General features: G+C 50.2%; 1 protein-coding gene and 1 long non-coding RNA gene across 3 annotated transcripts; one reads left to right on the top strand and one right to left on the bottom strand.

Moving 5' to 3' along the window:
- Positions 1 to 222: 222 nt before the first annotated feature.
- On the bottom strand, positions 223 to 2,859 carry LOC116453988. Its single transcript, XR_004243982.1, has 3 exons — positions 2,760 to 2,859; positions 470 to 655; positions 223 to 262 (listed from the first exon to the last, which is right to left on the bottom strand). It is a non-coding gene; the product is annotated as an uncharacterized LOC116453988 (long non-coding RNA).
- Positions 2,678 to 16,281, top strand: MKS1 (MKS transition zone complex subunit 1). 2 transcript variants are annotated; one of them, XM_032130037.1, is made up of 17 exons: positions 2,678 to 2,766; positions 2,839 to 3,055; positions 3,835 to 3,990; positions 4,385 to 4,482; positions 4,679 to 4,807; positions 5,050 to 5,154; positions 5,871 to 5,979; positions 6,831 to 6,887; positions 7,769 to 7,811; positions 8,277 to 8,339; positions 9,404 to 9,474; positions 10,324 to 10,387; positions 11,887 to 11,994; positions 12,518 to 12,651; positions 13,338 to 13,420; positions 13,511 to 13,608; positions 14,089 to 16,281. In XM_032130037.1, exons 1-17 carry the CDS (start codon positions 2,693 to 2,695, stop codon positions 14,193 to 14,195), a joined length of 1,716 nt encoding a protein of 571 aa, XP_031985928.1. In that variant the 5' UTR covers positions 2,678 to 2,692; the 3' UTR covers positions 14,196 to 16,281. The 2 variants fall into 2 exon arrangements, with proteins under 2 accessions (XP_031985928.1, XP_031985929.1); XM_032130038.1 differs by lacking the exon at positions 8,277 to 8,339 and having other exon boundaries at positions 2,691 to 2,766.
- Positions 16,282 to 18,403: the final 2,122 nt, after the last annotated feature.

Below are 18,403 nucleotides of genomic sequence, written 5' to 3'. Positions count from 1 at the left end.
CAAAGGCCTCACAAACCCCTGGGCAGCCGATCCCGGTGTCCGGCCGGACCCTCGGGAACAGCAGGCTGGAACGGCAGGGACGAGCACAAATTCCAGGTGGCAGACGAGGTGTATCCAAACGGAGAACCCCCCGGAGGTCTGGGCAGGCAGGGCGAGCACGGCTACAACGCAGCGAAGGCTCGAAGCAGCGGCGGGGCAGGGCGGTCACAGCCCGGCTCCCAGCAGGGCAGGGAAGGTGGGCCGGGGATCCTGGGGTCTTTCTCTGCAGAAGGAAAAAACAGCAGATGAAAAAACAGCTTCCCTCTCTAAATATCCACCCTCAGCATTTGCAAAGGCAGATACATATTTAGGAAGGTTTTTTCTAATGTATTCCAAGATACACTTGGTAGTGTATTCCTTAAATTCAATATGTGTTGTCTCTGTGGAACCCAGGACCTCCCAAACCAGCACTTTTTCCCTCTTTATAAACCTGACCACTGCATCTTGGATGTCGTGCTCCTGAATGTTCAGAGGAATCTCCTTTGTTCCCCCACCGAAAGTCACTCAAGGTCTCTTGGTGCTCAGCTCGTTCTCATTGTGACACTTGGGACAGCTTCTCTTCCTCCAGAATTCAGGAGGTTCTCTGGAAGTCCCAGGGTAAACCAAAGTGTTGGACCTATAAAACAAACCAGTGCTCGAGCTGCAGAGACGTGGCTTTGTGGCAGCACTTCCCTGCTCTGGGCCTCCACAACTCCAGGCTCGATCATGGACTTGGCGGGATGTACAGTGGCTGCGGGGAGAGTGGGGCTGGGGGGCAGCGGAGTCACGGGGTTCCGCAGTCCACAGCCACCAAACCTCTGTGCGAGGGGGGTGCCACACATCCCTCTGCGTGAGGGTCCCACAGGCCCTGGGGGAGTCCCTGCAATCTCCATGGGGGGGTGTCCCCCACATCCCTCCTTGTGAGAGGGTCCCTTCCACAGGGTTTTGATAACCTGAGCCACACTGCTGATGTCACATTTGACATGATAGTAAGAATCAGGCTGTCAGCATACGCTGTCTATTGCAACAGCTGGGGGACTTCAAGCCTTTAAGAGTCCCTGTTAGAATGAGGAAATTTTGGGGGTCCACTGCAGTTTCTGATTTGGACAGGACAGGAGCGTTGGGGAGGATGAAACAGGAAAACCTTGGAAATATGATTGCCTGACAAAAGATTTTGGGAATATGAAAACTACAGGCAACATCGAAATGAAAGCCACTTTTGAAATACCAAGTCTTAGTTACTGAACAACTAGAAAACAATGGTATGGCCACTGAAGATAATCCCCTCTTGATGGAACAATACCCTCTGCTTGCAAACAGGTCCAAGGGTCAGAGCAGACCCTACTAGCTCAGCAGAAGGGGTCCAAAGAGTAGTTTTTAGAAGTTAAGATGTAACACTCTATGGTAATATAAGAACTCTTATAGGCTGTATGTAAATGCTATAGGATTTGTATCTTGTATTAGATTGGTTAGTGACAATTAGAATATTCAGTACAGAAGATGATTTATTGTATTGTAACCAGGACTTCAGACACTTCTATACTTTCTCTCTTCTATTCATACTCTATTCCTCTCTTCCACTTCTACTCTTACTTCCACTCTTGCTCTTACACCCTCTCTCTCTCTCTCACCTGCTTACTCTCTTGGGCCTGCTCAGAGCTGAGTCAGGCAGCTCTGAGCAGTGCCCCTATACCCACGCCTTTACAATAAACCGACTGTGTCCCAAGACCTGCCTATAGAGATCTCTCCATTCGTCTCCATCCGTCCAGCCGTCTCCGTCCCGACCGAACTCACCCTTAACCTACACAGGAGATACCATATTTATTGTGTAACAGCACATGAAGTCTAATGTTGGCTCTGGACATTGTGCAGTGCATAAATTGGGAGCATTCTGGTTTTGTGAAGTGTCAGGGTGGATGAGAAGCACAGTCTTCCTCAACCAAATAAACATGCATTACATAGGTGTGTTCATGTGTATTTTACTGTATAAAAGATGTAACTTTTTACCCCTTGGTGTGCTTGATTCATGGAAACCACTCTGCTCCCTGCAGAGAAGAAACAATGTCTTCTTTCTTAAAACAGACTGTGTATGTGTTTAGAGAGCTCCTAAAACTGGCAACAGAGTGAGGGTACTGGTGGTATCCATGAAGATCCAGGGACAGACTAGGAAGGGGGTAAGAAATACTCCAGAGAGGGACAGGTTCAGGTGGCTCCTCACACAGAGGTGCAGGCCTGGAGCTCTGTCCGTGGTTGCTGGAGGTCCCTCAGCATTTCTCTGGGGCTGTACGTATGGGGGCCTATTGTGGAGGGATGTGGTGGACTCTCCTCACAGAGAGGCTGTGTAGACCCTCACACGGAGGGATGAGGGAGACCGTTCCGTGGAGGCTCTGGGACCTCCTGATGAGCCGTGGGGACCCTCACACAGAGGGATATGGACACGCCCCTATGGAAGTCGTGTGGACCCTGACACAGAGGCTGGGGGGATCCCCCGGGGGCCGCGGGAACCCTCACATGGAGGGATGTGTGGGACCCTCGGTCCCACCCAGGCTGTGGGGACCCCTCTCCCTCAGAGCTCTGCGGGCTCCCCGAGCGGAGCGGGCCCGGCTGTGCGAGAGGCTCCGGCCGCGGGGGGGCGCTGCCCGCCCGTGCACGCCGGTTTCCGCGGAGCGCGGCCATGGCGGGCGCGGCGCAGTGCGGGGGCAGCGCAGTGTACCGCTCCCGGGACCCCGTCCGCAACCTACGCCTGCGGTGAGCGCCCGCCCGGCCCCGGACCGGCCCCACCGGCCCGCACAGCCCTGACGCTCCGCTCCTTCCCCGCAGGGTCCGTCTCCAGCGGGTCGCGCCGGCCGGGCCTCTCCTGCCGCGGGCGCCGCCGCCGCTCGCCGGCCCCAAGCCCACGGGCAAGGCCGATCGCGCCGGCAGTGCGGGAGCGGTGCCGCTGGGCATTACCGCGGCCTCTCGCGCAGGCGCCAGGAAGCCCCCGCAGGACGAGGAGGAGGAGGCCGAGGTGGGGTGGCAGGAGAAGCTCTTCAGCCAGGTGGGTGCGGGGGGGGGGGGCAGGAGGGACTTCACGGAATGGATCAGATCGAAGGGGATCACTGGGGTCCTCCAGTCCGACTCCCCTGCTCAGGCAGGAACCCCAGAGCACGCTGCTCAGGCTTGTGTCCAGCTAGCTTTGAAATACCTGTAGTGAGGGAGACACCACGCCCTCTCTGGGCAGCCTGTTCAGTGCTTGGTCACCGCACAGGGAAGAAGTTCTTCCTCGTGTTCAGGAATCAGTTCCTGCCCATTCCTCTTGTTCCATTGCTGGTCCCCACGGAGCAGAGCCTGCTCCATGCTCTGACTCCTCCTTGCAGACACTGTCAGACACTGACAGGGATGAGGTCCCCTCTCAATGTCTCCTCTCGAGGCTGAACAGCCTCAGCTCCCTCAGCTTTTCATCATAAGAAAGGTGCTCCTTGGTGAACTTTGTCACCCTCTGCTGAACCTGCTCCAGGAGCTCCATGTGTCTCCTGTGTGTCCAGAACTGGACAGGCTTGGGGGAGCTTCCTGACACTCCCTTTTCTGCACCTTACTGTGGGGTTCCTTGTTTCAGGGTGAGCTGCTGTGCCCAAGCCCTTCCAGGTGGCCATCGGTGGTGCTGCTGGCTGCCGCATGCCTGAGCAGTGTTGGAGCTACTCTGGAGCTTGGGCTATTTGCTGAGTTTCCCAAAGGGTCTTGTTTCTGGGGTGGCTTTGGAAAAAAGCTGAAAAATGTTTGTGGCTTTGCCAAAGCTGGTGAAAGGCAGCTGTTGTGCTTTACCTGTGGTGCTGTCAGTTTGAGGTGGATCTGTACCTGAATGAGTCAGCCTGCCAGACTCCCCTGGACTGGCAGTACCATGAGGAGATTCAGAAACTGGAGAAGGCTGGAGGTCGGAAGAACTGTCGCATCTTCACCTACACTGACCACGACCGATTCACCAACCTAGAGGAGGTACCAGCTCTTAGTTACTCAGTGTCTGTCAAAACTTCCAAGTTTACTGCAGAGGGAACATTTCTTGGTTCTCAGCCAGGCAGATACCTTGAGTGCAGGAGAACACACTGCTGCAAAGCAGCTTCTGCTGGTGCCCCAGACCTGGGGTGGGATGTCCCTGCTTCAGAGCAATGATCGGGACAGCCAGAGGGACTGGCTCTGTAGGAGCACTGCTCTGTAGGAAGTTTGCTGGGTGGAGTGAGCTGTATTTTGCCACCAGAACAGTGAAGGAATTCTGCAGTCATCTAGCAATTTGTCCTTGCATGTGGTTGTGTGCATACCTGTTCCCTCCTCCAAGAGGAGAGGTGTGTTTGGGAAAGGTGTCCAGTTAAGGAAGTTCCTGTCTGTTCTTCAGCTCTGCCAGAAGGTAACTGACTTGGATCATGAAGTGCCATCGTATCTGGTCGAGAGGATGGCCAGTGTGAGGAGGAGAAGACAGGACCGTAGGCCTGTGTAAGTTCAAACTGGGGCTTTGAGCTTGTTCATGCCGGCTTCGTGGTGCTGGTGCCCCAGCTGTGGATCAGCCTGGTCCGTGGGAGCTGGTGGCTTGAGCTGTGTCACACATGGAATCCAGCACTGTGACTCCTCATCATGGTGGGTTTGGTGCTGCTGAGGTGAGCTGTGACCGGTGCTGTTCTGTTGTTGACAGAGAAGCAAGTTCTCTCAAGACAAAAATCATCACCTGGGAACCTTCAGAAGAATTTATAAAGAACAATCATGTAATTAACACACCTGTGCAGACCATGTACATCATGGGGGACTTGGGACCTTATGGGAAGTAAGTAAAATCCTGAAGTGATTCCAAGAGCTCAGTAACATGGGATGCAATTTATTTCTGCCTCTTTCTGCCGTTGGGAGGCAGCTGAGTGTATACCTCCAAAAGACTTCTAAACCAATGTAGGAAAGTGTGTATGTGTTCCTTTCTGTACCCCCAAGTTCCTTTACCAGCTCTGCTGTTCCAGAACATGAGAATGTCCATGTTCTCTGTTTAGACTGTGTTTTTCTGGTGTCCTCCTTCAGGCTTGGTCACAGGGAGTATGAAAATGTGCTTTGCACAATCAAGGTGGATGGCAATGGGGTGATCACAGTGAAGCCTGACTTCACTGACACCAGAGGAGCCTACCGGTGAGTGGGACAGGGCTGGGACCTCTCCTGGCACTTGGGGTAGGGGGCTGAAATGGCTATTTCCTGGTCACACTTCAGGCAGGGGATCAGCACTTAAGTTGAGAAATACTTCATTTATTTCAGGGATTTCTAGGAAAATATTGTTAGGTGCTTATGCTCTCACTGCGTGTGTGCTGTGTGGGGTTTTGGTGCAAGTCTCTAGAGATGCAGGTTATCATGGAATCATGGAATGGTTTGGGTTGGAAGGGACCTTAAAGCCCATCTTGTTCCGCCCCCTGCCATGGGCAGTGACAAATTCCACTATCCCAGGTTGCTCCAAGCCCCCTCCAACCTGGCCTTGGACACTTCCAGGGATGGAGCAGCCACAGCTGCTCTGAGCAACCTATGCCAGGACCTCACCACCCTCACAGGGAAGAGTTTCTTCCCAACATTCTATCTAACCCTGCCCTCTGTCAGTTTGAAGCCATTCCCCCTTGTTCTATCACCACATCCCTTGTAAAATTACGTTATGCATATCACGGATGCAAGCAAGTCTCCCATTTTGAGGGAATGATGCTGGCAGGCACTTGCAAGTGAGGAGAGGGCTGTGAGTGCCCTTGTCTCACTGCACAGGCTGGGTGGAGGGGACACTGCTGGGTCTGGAGGGCCCCATCGATGCCTGTGCCTATTCTCTGCATAATCGGGGAGTTTTTCCCATGTGTTTTGGGCCTCTGCAGGATCGAGGTGGATGGAGAGAAGCGAGAGGTGTGGGAATACACCATTGAGAATGCATCTGCCCAGGTGCAGCCAGAGGAGGAGGAGCGTGAGCAGCGTGTGTTCAGAGATGTAAGTACTGGCCATGGAACATGTTCACTAGTTCTGAGTAACAGAGGCAGCTCAGACCCTCATGGAGATATAACTGCTGGTGCTGTGCACACCTGAAGTGACAAAATGTCTCTGCTCAGGGATCTGAGAACTACAGCAAATACTCCTTGCTTCATCCCTTATTCCTTATAATGACCGCTAGTTGTCTGTAGTTGTCCTGCCTCTGGCTGCAGTGCTTTAGGGAGTGAGAGCTGATGCAAGAAACCACCCAACTCCATGCCTTCCTAGTGTCACCTGCTAGTGTTTTTCCTTCCCTTCTGAGCAGTGGGCAAACCCTTTCCTTAATCTTCTTTTGCTGCCTGTATATTTATTAAATGATGTCTTGTTATCTTTAATGTCCCAGGATATTGGGATCCCATTTCATGTTTTGATCTTTCTGAATTGCCTTTTTGGCTCTGACAGTTTATAAAAGTACTTTTTGGTTTAGCTTTTTATTTGTGCATTTCGTTATTGGTTTTGTGGTCACCAAGGAAATAATGATTTCACTAGACTGATCTCTACCTGGCCATTTCCTTGGAATAGTCTGTATCTGTGTTTTTAAGATGTCATTTAAGATCTGATTCTTCAGAGCTTCTTTTCCTTTAAAACTGGCCTTGGAGAACTAAAGCTGAAGTTCTGTGCAGTGTTAGCAGTTATGCTTCTTTGTTCCATTAGATACTTACATTCTACATATTTGCTGTAACAACCCCACGTGTGGTAAGCCTGGTAGCAATTTGAGTTTAAATTATATACACTTTAATTTTTGCAGTACGTAACAACAGATATAATCAAAATGCCACTTTTTTTGTTGTTGTCGTTGTGTGTGTTCCCAGTTGTACGGGCGGCACAGGGATTACCTCAGTGGGCTCGTGGGCTCAGACTTTGAAATGGTGAGTTCCAGAGGCACTGGCAGGGACTGGAGCTCTGTTGTCTCTGGGGCCTGGTGACCTGGCTCACACAGCTGCCACTTGCAGCACAGTCTCCAAAGACGGTTTCATTCTGGAGGGGTGTTGGCAGCTTTTACCTTGTGGCTTTGAGCAAAAAATTGGGTCAGAAGGGACAAGTTGCAGTGGATTTGGGGTCTGCAGAGATCCATCCTGCCCATTCAGGGCGTTCTGAACACTGCAGTCTGTGAGGCTGCGTGCAGTGCCTCAAGGCCTTTGTAGTACTTTGAGAAGGAGGGAGAGTTTATGTCTTCTGGGACAGTGATTGCTGTTAACTTCTTCAGTGTCAAACAGCTCTATGTGCCACTTTGTGCAAGTAAACAGCCCCTCTCACATGCAGACTCATGCAGTTTCCTTTCTCACTGAGTTACCCCAACTGCAATCTTCTCTTGCTCAAACAAAACACTGTTTGCCAAACAGTGGAAGTTGTGGTTTCCAGTACTTTGATAGAGTCTCAGTGCTTCCCCCTCCTCCCTCATCTTGGGCAAATGCAGGAACATGAGAGGAGCAGGACAGTGATTTCTGCAAGTGACTTCTCACTATGTGTTATATCGATCTTGGCATCTGTAAGAGAGCTGTTTACAGAACAGTAAATTCCTGCAGGCTGGGCTTTGGGGGATTTGATCTCTTTAAAGACTCTTTCCAGAGGGACTTTTCACTTCTGGAAGTGATAGGAGAAATCATGCCTCCTCCCTGGCCAGAACAGTAAATCATTCATGTCCAAACACCCATGAAGTACCTGTGTGAGATCCTGTTGGGAAGGAGTTGTTGAGGTTGCACCAGTGGTGGTTGAGCTCCTTATCTTGTTTCTCTGCTCATTTTTCCAGCCTCTTCCTGGTACTCTGAGACTTTTCGTGAATGGAGAAATAGGTGAGTCCTTGTTCTAAACAGTAATTAGGGCTAATGTGGGTGTCCTGGGATGGCTGAGGGTATGATCCAAAGATTCTGGAATCCCTAGATTTAAGAGGCCCTAGAATCCTTTACTTCCTCCTTCTCCTCCCTGTTTGCTGCAGACTAATCCCTTGAGAGGCATTTACAGGTTGGAGGTTACAAATGCTGCAGCAGATTGCTATAATCTCTATTAATTTCCCAAAGAAACCAATTAAATGTGTGACCTCCCTCATCTGGGTAGGGATCCAGGGACAGGGCTAGTCTGGAGAGGGAATCTTCTCTACGGGTTATCTCCTGTTACTTTGAAGACTGTGGCTTTTCCCAGCTTCTAGCAGTAACTGATTTTCCTTGAGGTTATTGGTGGTGGCTCTCCCAAAAATCGACAGTGAATGCGGGAAGAATTTGTGTGGAAGCAAACGGCTGAAGTTGATTCTCTCTTCTCAGTTTCAGCTCAAGGCTATGAGTATGACAACCTTTATGTCCATTTTTTCCTGGAGCTGCCTAACCGTGAGTGTTCACATTCCCAGCCACATCACAGCAGTTTAAGAGATGAAACAGGCTTTGGCTGGTCCATCAGACCAGCTCTGCTGGGACTCAGCAAAAATTAGTGCTGGGGCTGGGATCTAGTCAGAGGCCTTCAGAGCTAAAATGGCAGAACTCAGCTCAGGCTGGGATGTAGAGGTGGTGGTGACCAGTCTATTCAAACTTCATTCCTTACCCTGCAGAGAACAGCCTTCCTGTGCTCCCCACCACTGTGACCTTGTCTGATTTCAGTGCTTGTCATCATGTTTTGTGCTGATGTTAACATATTAAATTTTGATGGATAAATAAGGCTCCCAGCACTGACATACATATCCTGCTGCATGTTTAGTTCTCCTAAAGCTATGGCTCTGGCTCCCCTCTCTGGATATATCTGTCAAGATACCACTTCTGCTACTCAGTACATTTAGATAAGAATCTACTTTTCTCTTGAGATGAGTTGATGCTTTTCATGGACAGTTCTGGGTGTTCTGAAGAGCAGTGCCTGGAACAGGACAGGGAAAAGTCATGAGGAACAGCTGAGGGAGCTGGGGGGGCGGGGGGAGGCTCTGCCTGGAGAAGAGGACACTCGGGGGGGACATTCTCACTCTCTACAACTCCCTGAGAGGAGGGTGCAGCAAGGTGGGGGGTCAGGCTCTGCTCCCAGGTAAGTAACAGGACAACAGGAAACAGCCTCAAGTTGCACCAGGGGAGGTTCAGGTTGGACATCAGGAGGAATTTCTCAATGGAAAGGGTGGTCAGGCATTGGAAGGAGCTGCCCAAGGCAGTGGTGGAGTTCCCATCCCTGGAGGTGTCCAAGGAAAGACTGGACGTGGCACTCAGTGCTCTGGTCTGGTTGACAAGGTGGGGATCGGTCACAGGTTGAACTCGATGATATTGGAGGGCTTTTCCAGCCTTAATGATTCTGTCATTGTCAGGGTGGGTGATGTTATTTGTTACTCCAGTCATCAGGGACTGACATTCTCCTTTGAGCTGCTCTGGTTTGTGAGTTTGGTCTTACCCCAAGCCTTCATCTTCTCCTGTCCTTCCAGAGTGGTCAAGTTCCCCGTTCCAGCAGCTCTCAGGAGTGACGCAGACCTGTGCCACCAAGACAGTGGGCTGGGTAAGGACACTTTCAGACCTGCAGAACAGTTTGAACAGGCAGTCTCTGGAGTGGAACATGTGTAACAAACTACAGATATATTCAACAAAAGTCCTGAGTTGAGGGCTCCTTTCAAGAGCAGAGCATGTTTGGGATTCTCCTTACTCTAATTACACTAGTCATTTTTTCAAGGGTCCACTGTGTCCAAATGAAACTCACTCCAAATAAAACTAGACCAGATAAAACAACTCCAGAGCATTTTCTGGAACCTCACTTCTTTCTTCATTCTTGCTGACTGATTGCCTTTGGAGCTTTGATTTTTGTGTTCCCCAATGCTCTGAGTTAACCAAGCATTGTTCCAGCTTGCCTGGGGCAGGAATGTGCAGAGACTCTACACTGACTTCTCAAAATGAAGCCTCCTCTTATATGGGAAGTTGGTTCCGTTGCTGTCTCCAGCTCCTCTCTTACAAAATTTGAATTTTATCAGATTTTTAATGTATTTTGTATGTTTTCATATTACAAAAATAATTGTCATACAACATTTCAGTAGTACCAATGTTTGAGGTACTGTGCTTGGCTTGGTTCCTGTGAAGATTGTGGCTGCCCAGTAGTTCTGGAAGTGACAGAGTTTTCATTTGAAGCATATCACTCCCCTTTTCCATTATTTTCAACAGCCTATTCCATCAACGTGGCACTAGGGAGTGTATGCAGGTCCATCCCACAGTCAGGTGTTTGTTAGATTGATCTTTTTGGGCAGCATCACCTGCTTTCTACCACTAGTTCCTTTCTGCCTGGTCTCTATGCCCTCTGCAATGCTGGTGATGAATTCTCTTGCCCAGGAATCTGATCCCTGCCCTATTCTTTTTCTAGGATAACGTGGCATACTTCTGCTACCCCTTCACTGTGGATTTGTTTTACACCCAAGAAGATGAAGGTGTGTTTCCTTGTTACTCTGAAATCCTTTGGTCCCACTGTAGCCATCATGCTGTCTGTCCTCTTGGAGATGAAAGGACAGAGAGAAGTGGTTTTGGTTCAGCAGAAGTTCACCCTATCACCACGCAACCCCTGGACACATCCTGTGTTTGCCCTGCCCAGGAATCCATTAGCATTTTTATGGATTCATTGATGTTGTACTGTTTCCAGGCTGTAGGCAGCTTTATCTGGTTAGAAAACTATTTGGATCTTGGCTTGTCTCTCTTTAAACCTGGGGTGCAGGGCTATGTTGCTGTGCCTGGTGTGCTGCACGAGCCCTGGGATGCTGCAGCAGGAGAACCAGGCAGCTTTTTTGTACACAAGTAAAACCCTGTGCTGAGTCTTACATTTGTAGACGGGCTCAGTGACCTGTATAATCCCTATATAGTTCATGTCACTTTGATACTTCAGCTCTATTTTAAGCTGGGCTTCTCTGCTGCCTGTTCCTGCTGCTTCCTCACCAGTCCTATTGCTCTGTGGATACGATTGTTAGGGACAGTGCTGTGGCATGCCTTGCCACTTGAATCCAATGTACGCTTTGGATTTGGGTATTCAGCCAACACTAATGAATTTTCAGACTAGAAGAAACACAATGAGTTTGTGTCACTGTGGAAAAAAGAAATGCTTGGAGAGGTGTAGGAGAATACAAGTTAATATTCCCCCAATAGCAGTGGGAAAGGCCAGAGATAAACAGGTTCCCCCATTTGGCTTCAGATCATTCATGAAAGATTATCTTGTCTGCTCAAAGATAATTAACAGCACAGTCTGGACTTGGCTCTTAAAGAATTTTCCCTAATTTTTACCATCAATAGTTCTGTTTTCAGCCTCAAATCTGTGGGTTCAGCTTTTACAGGGGAAGCTAATCAACCATAAATCTTTGTTAGTCATTATGGAAGAAATACAGAAAGGACTGTGGTGGAAGGGTGCTGGAGTGTATCCAGAGAGGGAACAGAACTGCGGAAGGGTCTGGAGCACAAGTAATAGCTGAGGGAGATGAGGGTGCTCAGCCTGAAAAAAAGGAGGCTCAGGGAGGACCTTCTCACTCTCTACAATTCCCTCACAGGAGGGTAGAGCCAGTTGGGGGTTGGGCTCTGCTCCCAGGGAACAAGGGGCAGGACAAGACGAAACCTCAAGTTGCTCCGGGGGAGGTTCAGGCTGGGCGCCAGGAGAAATTTCTTCACAGAGTTGGTGTTAAGCATTAAAAGGGGCTGCCCAGGGAGGTGATGGAGTCCCCATCTCTGGAGGTGTCCAAGAAATGACTGGAGGTGGCACTCAGTGCTCTAGTCTGGGTGACAAGGTGGGGATTTGGTCACAGGTTGGGCTCGATGATCTCAGAGGTCTTTTCCAGGCGAAATGATTCTCTGATTCTTTGGCTTCCTACTAGTGGAGTTGGGCATTTAGCATTCTTTTTCTCAGTGATAGTCTCCTTCCCAAAGCTATGACCTGCTCCCCATCTTGCAGACAGTCTCCCTCAGTGGCCTGTTCTCTACTTTGAGGTCCTATCCCTGGATTTCTGGCAGAGGTATCGTGTGGAAGGATATGGGTCCTTGGTGCTGCCAGCATCTCCAGGTAAAGCATCCTTGGGACATCGTGTTAATTGTCTGGGAGAATGAGTTGAGTGGTCCTCTTGGGAAGTGATTCAGCCAGTCCCAGGGATTTGGTGTACTGAAGAGAGCAGTCAGCTGTCTGGGGGGCAGCAAAGAAGGGTGTGAGGCACATCTTGAGTTGCTGTCCTTGATCCTTTGATACTGCCGTTGCAACATGTGGTGTGATAAAGCTCTGGGGTGATGCTGCGCATCCATCTTTACACTGATGGTAGCCCTCTGTGTCTCACGTGGGATCTGGGAGTGACCCCCGTGTGTTACAAGGAGATGCTGCTATTGGGCAGGGGGTACTTTCAGCACTGGATGTGTGACTAGAATGGGCTGACTCATCGGGAGAATGCTTTTAGAACGTTTCTGATACTGTGCAGTGTTTCCATTTCTAGACAGCTCTGGGTTGGGTCAGCAGCTATCCACCTGCCTTTGCTGTCCTCTGTGACTGAATAAATCACAGGTCACAGCAGCTAAGCTGTCCTCTTGTCCTGGGCCAGGTGTCCACGTGCTCACCATCCCTACCTGGCGTCCTGTTGAGCTGGGAACTGTTGCTGAAATGAGGAGGTTTTTCATTGGGGGATCTCCTGAGCTGGAGGACTTAACCTACATCCGGATACCATCGACCTTCAAGGTGGGCTCAGCTGCAGAGCAGCCTCTTGCCAGGACATGGTGCATTATGCTCTTGGGTTCAGGTGGCCATGGGCAGCCTGGACCAGATTTGAACAGGGATGAGCTGCTGATCCTGTCCCTCTCACTAAAGAAATGTCTCCTCTGTGAGTCTTGTGATCCTGAACAGAGGAATGGGCAAACACTGAGGCAGAGCTGTGCCTTCTGAGGGGTGAGCAGCTTAGAGAAGTAGGGGAGCATGGACCAAAGCCTTGGCTTATCCCTGCCTATAAAGTGTTTGTCAGGTCAGCATTTGGTACCAGGTGTAGACTTCTCTTGGGTTTCTGTGAGGAATTTGGGTTGTATTGTGCCTGGAACAGCTTCCTGAAGCAAGAAGCTGATGGGTGTGAGGCAGGTAGAAACTTTATGTTCCTCAGAAAGCTGCAGAGGTGGCTGCTGGTGTAATGAGCAGGGTGATGTTAGTGGCAGCTTTGTGTGGGAACAAGCCCTGATGCAGTTGTTGAAACCCTCCCCCAGCACTGCACTGTCAGCTTGCAAGTGTTTAGGTGCTGCCCTCAACACAGCCTGGAACTATGTGCCCTTCTTACCAGCCTTACAAGGAAGGGAAGACTGTGCCCACACGAGTTTGTGCTCTGGTGGATCACGCTTGTTTTCACTGTGAGGTTACTCTAACCTGTACCATCCCTGCAGGGAAAGCACTTTAGCCGCTTTGGTTTCCGGACGGAGACCACAGGGAGCGTCACGTTCCGGCTCTATTGCCTGCAGCAGTCCAAGTGAGTGCAGCAAAGGGAGTACGAGCTCTGTAAACTCCATCTCCTGTGCTGGTTTTGGCAGCCCTGACCTGCTGCTGTGCTTCTGTGCAGAGCCTTTCTGGAGAACAGTGCCCTGAGGCAGCGCATGCAGAGTGTACTGGACCGACTGGGAGGCTTCAGCCAGCAGAGCTCTGTCTACAATGTTTTGGGTAAGGCCTTCAGTGTCATTCTGTCTTGGTGAGCATTGGCTCACTTTTGTTCTCTTTTTACAGAGTGGGCAGGATATTTCAGGAGAAGCCATTACTGTGGGAGTAATTCCCCTCCCTGTGACCTCTCAGAGTCCACGGCAGAGGTTAAATGTCCTGCTCTGAGCTGGAAACTTAAGGAGGCATCAGCTCTGAGCAGGCAGGAGGGATAACCACTGTGTGAGGGCACAGCCTGGACTGGGCTGCCCAGTCTTGCCTGGCACTGAGCAGAGCTGGTGGCACTGAGGCACAGGCTCTGATTCTGTTGTGTACAGAAATCAGAGAGCAGCGGGTGGAGCAACACCAGGTGCTTTGGTGGTGGAACTTACTCAGAGGAAGTGAGATCCTGCACCAGGAGAGATGATGTTCACTGGAAAGACACATCCCTCCCCTTCCCTGAGGCTGTCTTATGCATTCTGGCCTGTTGTCACCTCTGTGTTGTAGAGGCTTTCCAGCGGGCACGGCGCCGGATGCAGGAAGCACGGGAGAGTCTTCCCCAGGACCTCATCAACACTTCTTCCTCTACTGTGCCCCATCCACTGGAGCCGTGAGCACGACTTCTGTTGCTTGGAGCACTTGGCATCTTCCTCCAGCACAAGCTCCCACCCCTCAGCAGGAGTCCCAGTGCTGGTGCCTGGAAGCTTCAGAAGCCCTTCCTTTGTTGTTTTCCCTGGATGGGAGAGGGAGCCTGTAACGCCTCCAGACCTAGAATTTGCATTTCCACAGGTATCTGTGGAAGGAGCCCCATTTTTCAAGGCCCTTTGTTACCAGGCTCTAACAGTACAGCCAATTTTTTGCATTTCTTCTGAAAGACTGATGTGGAACCTGTGAACCCTGTAACACCTTTCAGGGATTAAAAAGGAAATAATGAGAAAAATTGACATGACTTGGTATATTTAGTTTTCTTCTTAAAGAAGAGGGTGATGTTGAAGGTCAAGGCACAGATGCTGTTGGAGATTAATGGAATGAGTAGATAACTTCTTGAGAAGTGCTGATTATTGTTGTCAGCTGTTGTGTACAGGGCAATCAATAGTAAAATCAATCCGTCCACCTCTGCCTTAAGACTGATTAATTCCTAGAGAGAGAGCTCTCTGCCACATGTAATATATGAAATTAAAGCAAAGGAAGACAGATGGAGAACTGGACAAAAGGGTTACATTCTGCATTTCTTTGTGTGTGCCCATAAGGTCTGGCTCTGCAGTGGTGATCAGGAAGTTTCTTCAGGAATACAGTTGAAAACACACCTTCCCCTTAGTTCACCACAGAGCTTTGTCTGGAGCTGGAAGGTTTGCAGACAGTGAGAGCAGCTGATAACATTTGCACAGCTGCTGAACTTTGAACTGTTCAAGCTGTTCATTTGAAGTTGATGTTCGTTGGTGGTTTGTTGTTGCATCTCTGATTGCAGAGCACTGTGGTGCTTCCTGGGGAAGCTTGTGTTTACCCTCTCTTTACCCAGTTTCTTCTCCTGTTCTTTTCTCAGTTTTTTTCCCCGTTTTTATTTCTGTCTGAAGTTCAGAGGAACATAGCTCCCTGTAGACTGATAGTGCTGTGTTGGTTTCTGCACGAGTCACATTTCTGTGTGTTTTCTGTTCCCAACAAAGGATTGGAAGAAAAATCTCAAGCTGAGACCATGCAAGTTTGAATGTGTCTGTGAATTTAGAATTCAGAGGCAGGATATGAAATATGAATTGGCCATTTTCCTTTTGCTCTGCAAGTTCCTCCTTCACAGGGAACATGAGACTGACTCATGGTTGCAGCCCTGTGTGTGGTTGTTAGAACATCCCCTTATTCCCTGGTGCTCCACTGTCTTCCTCACTCCCTTCTTGCCATTTTGAGGTTGTCCCAGTCTTCAGTGAGAAAAGCAAGTCCAAAAAGGAGTCGGCAACTCTCAGAGTTTGTCCTTCCTTGAGCTTTGTTGTAATTCCTAGATCTGTCTGGCAGCTTGAATTGGTCTGGCAGTTTCAATTACAAGGGGACTTTTGTTCACCTTCCTTGCCTGTTGCCCCTCATTTTGATGGAGGAGGCTACCAGGATGTGTTGGAAGTGTGGCCTGTGCAGCAGAACAGTGTCCTCGGCCTGGAGCTGGGTGATGTGCCTGGTGCTGATGTGATGACTCTGGAGGTACCACATCTGGTGCTGGAGCAGCAGAACTGATCTCTGTGTTCTGTCATGGTCTGTAATGACTGACTCAGGATGAAAAGCATTCAGTCAGTATGTAGCGCTTGTTATCTCTTTATTTTAATCATTACTCACATTGTGGTCTCGTGTGTTTATCACAACCTTCTGGGTGTTTTTGTGGTGCTTATCGCCAAAAGCTGAACTGCATCTCTCTGAATGCTTCTCAGGATGGAGTTAAAAGGTTACAATAATAATTTTTTTATCAGTAAAATAACAAAACACCTTTTTGATTGAGATGATGCCAATGACAGATCCTGTTAGAGTGGAATCTTCTGATGAGGTTGGGTTCCTGACTTGTTGCCCAGTTACATGGCAGGATTTAGTGTACTGAGTGTGAGATGCACTAAGATTTACATAATTGTATTATTTTGCTACTTAGAACTCTGAATAGAGAAACTTGAGAGGAAAATTTTAAAATTAAAAATTACTGGAATAAAGCAAGCAATTCTTCTAAAGTAAGAGACTGTTTGCAGTTCTTCGCTGTTGTGCTTGCAGCCTCCTTGGCCTGACAGAATAAAGTGGTGCTGGTAAAAGCTGGTTTTAAGAGACCGCTCAGCAAATGCTCTTTGACTTTGCCCTTTTATAAATTAAACTAGCAAATTTCCATATACATGTACATATATGAAAATGTCACTGATCTTTTAGTCACAACTGGCATTTGTGCTCTGAGCCTGCCAAGGATCCAGCCTGGAGAGGAGGTCATGCTTTCACCAGGTGTGCACAGCTGGAACTGGAGATCACCAAGTTGATTAGAGGGATGGAACACCTTTCCTATGAGGAAAGGCTGAGAGAATTGGGATTTGTTCAGTGCTGGGGTTTTAGGAGGTCTCCTGTTTTTTTCTTCTGTTAAAGGAATTTTGCCCATACATGTTGCTAGGGGAGCAAATGGCTGGGTACTTAAGAAAAACAAAAGAGCTGGCTACAGGGTGGGGCGCATCTGGCTACTCTTTTGTTTTCACCTGAGTCTGTGTGGGTAGTCGGTCTCGGAGTTCGGACAGAGAGGGAAGGTGCTTTCTTCGGCTGCTTTTCCTTCTGCTGGAGAAGCCCCGGGATCCCAAGTCTGCCTTCCCTGCCCCACCGGGAGCCGGGCTGTGACCGCCCTGCCCCGCCGCTGCTTCGAGCCTTCGCTGCGTTGTAGCCGTGCTCGCCCTGCCTGCCCAGACCTCCGGGGGGTTCTCCGCTGGGATACACCTCGTCTGCCACCCGGGATTTGTGCTCGTCCCTGCCGTTCCAGCCTGCTGTTCCCGAGGGTCCGGCCGGACACCGGGCTCGGCTGCCCAGGGGTTTGTGAGGCCTTTGTTCCATCCCTTCCCGGGATCCCGGGGCACCGGTGCCGCGTGCTCCCCGAGCTCGCTCCGGAGCGCCCCCTGCAGCCGCGGGGGAACCATCGCACCTGCCCTGCTCACCGGGAGCCGCCAGCGCCCCTGCCGGCTGCGAGCGGAACTGCACCCGAGGGGAAAGGGCCCGGCAGCCGAGAAGGCTGGGGCTGGGTTTGTGTTTGCTGTTACTGCCAGAGTTGTTGCTGTTTGTTCGACTGGTTAGACACATATAGATATATCATAGTAAAGAACTGTTATTCCTATTGCCCACATCTTTGCCTAAAAGCCCCTTAATTTCAAAATTATAATAACTCGGAGGGAAGGGGGGGTTGCATCTGCCATTCCAAGGGAGGCTTCTGCCTTCCTTAGCAGACGCCTGTCTTTCAAACCCAGACATTCAGCCTGGAAAAGAAAAGGCTTTGGGCTGACCTAATCGTGGCCTTCCAGTACCTGAATGGAGCTGACAAGGAAGATGGAGAGAGACCATTTACAAGGGCCTGGAGTGACAGGACAAAGGGGAATGGCTTCAAACTGACAGAGGGCAGGGTTAGGTGGGATACTGGGAAGAAACTCTTCCCTGTGAAGGTGGTGAGGTCCTGGCACAGGTTGCCCAGAGCAGCTGTGGCTGCCCCATCCCTGGAAGTGTTCAAGGCCAGGCTAGATGGTGCTTGGAGCAACTCAGTCCAGTGGAATTTGTCTGCCCGTGGCAGGGGATTAGAATGAGATGAGCTTTAGTATCTCTTCCAACCCAAACTGTTTCATGAGTCTATGATTCTATGGCTGGAGTGGGGTTGTGCATTCACCAGGTGTGCACAGGTGGGGAGATGAAAGAGGAGATGGGCACTGAGGACAGGCAGGAGGGGAGACCAGTGCCCTCCCTGGAGCCATGAGGAGTTCACTGAATGGAAGTGTCTCTACAGTTCTCACTGGAGGAGTGCCCAGACAGGGAAACTCAGCAGGAGAAGTGAGAGGAAGGACTGTTGCGCGTGCCCAAGAGCTTGGGATGGGTGGGCACAAGTTAACGAGACAGGAGAACCCTGAACTGAAGGGGGAGGACAGGAGGAGCCTGCAAGCAGGCACAGGCCAGGAATTGCTGCAGATCCTTGGGGGTCCCAGAGTGGGTCTAGCAGTGAGACTCAGGGGTCTGTGCATGGCTGGCAGCCCCGCAGCTCTAGCTACACCAGCTGCAGCAGTGTAGCTGGTTTCTCTGGGGCTTTGTCTGCTTCTTTCTTTGAGCAGACTGGAGCTATGATGGGGTTTTG

Source organism: Corvus moneduloides, chromosome 20 (assembly GCF_009650955.1).
Source record: "Corvus moneduloides isolate bCorMon1 chromosome 20, bCorMon1.pri, whole genome shotgun sequence".
Lineage (NCBI taxonomy): Eukaryota > Metazoa > Chordata > Aves > Passeriformes > Corvidae > Corvus > Corvus moneduloides.
This window is presented reverse-complemented; position numbering and strand designations above follow the sequence as displayed.

What these genes read in the sequence shown, in the direction of transcription:
- MKS1 (XM_032130037.1), top strand. Translation starts at nt 2,693, where the DNA reads ATGGCGGGCGCGGCGCAGTGCGGGGGCAGCGCAGTGTACCGCTCCCGG. An exon ending in GACTTGGGACCTTATGGGAA is followed by an intron (nt 4,808 to 5,049) that starts GTAAGTAAAATC and finishes GTCCTCCTTCAG; the next exon opens with GCTTGGTCACAGGGAGTATG. An exon ending in GACACCAGAGGAGCCTACCG is followed by an intron (nt 5,155 to 5,870) that starts GTGAGTGGGACA and finishes GGGCCTCTGCAG; the next exon opens with GATCGAGGTGGATGGAGAGA.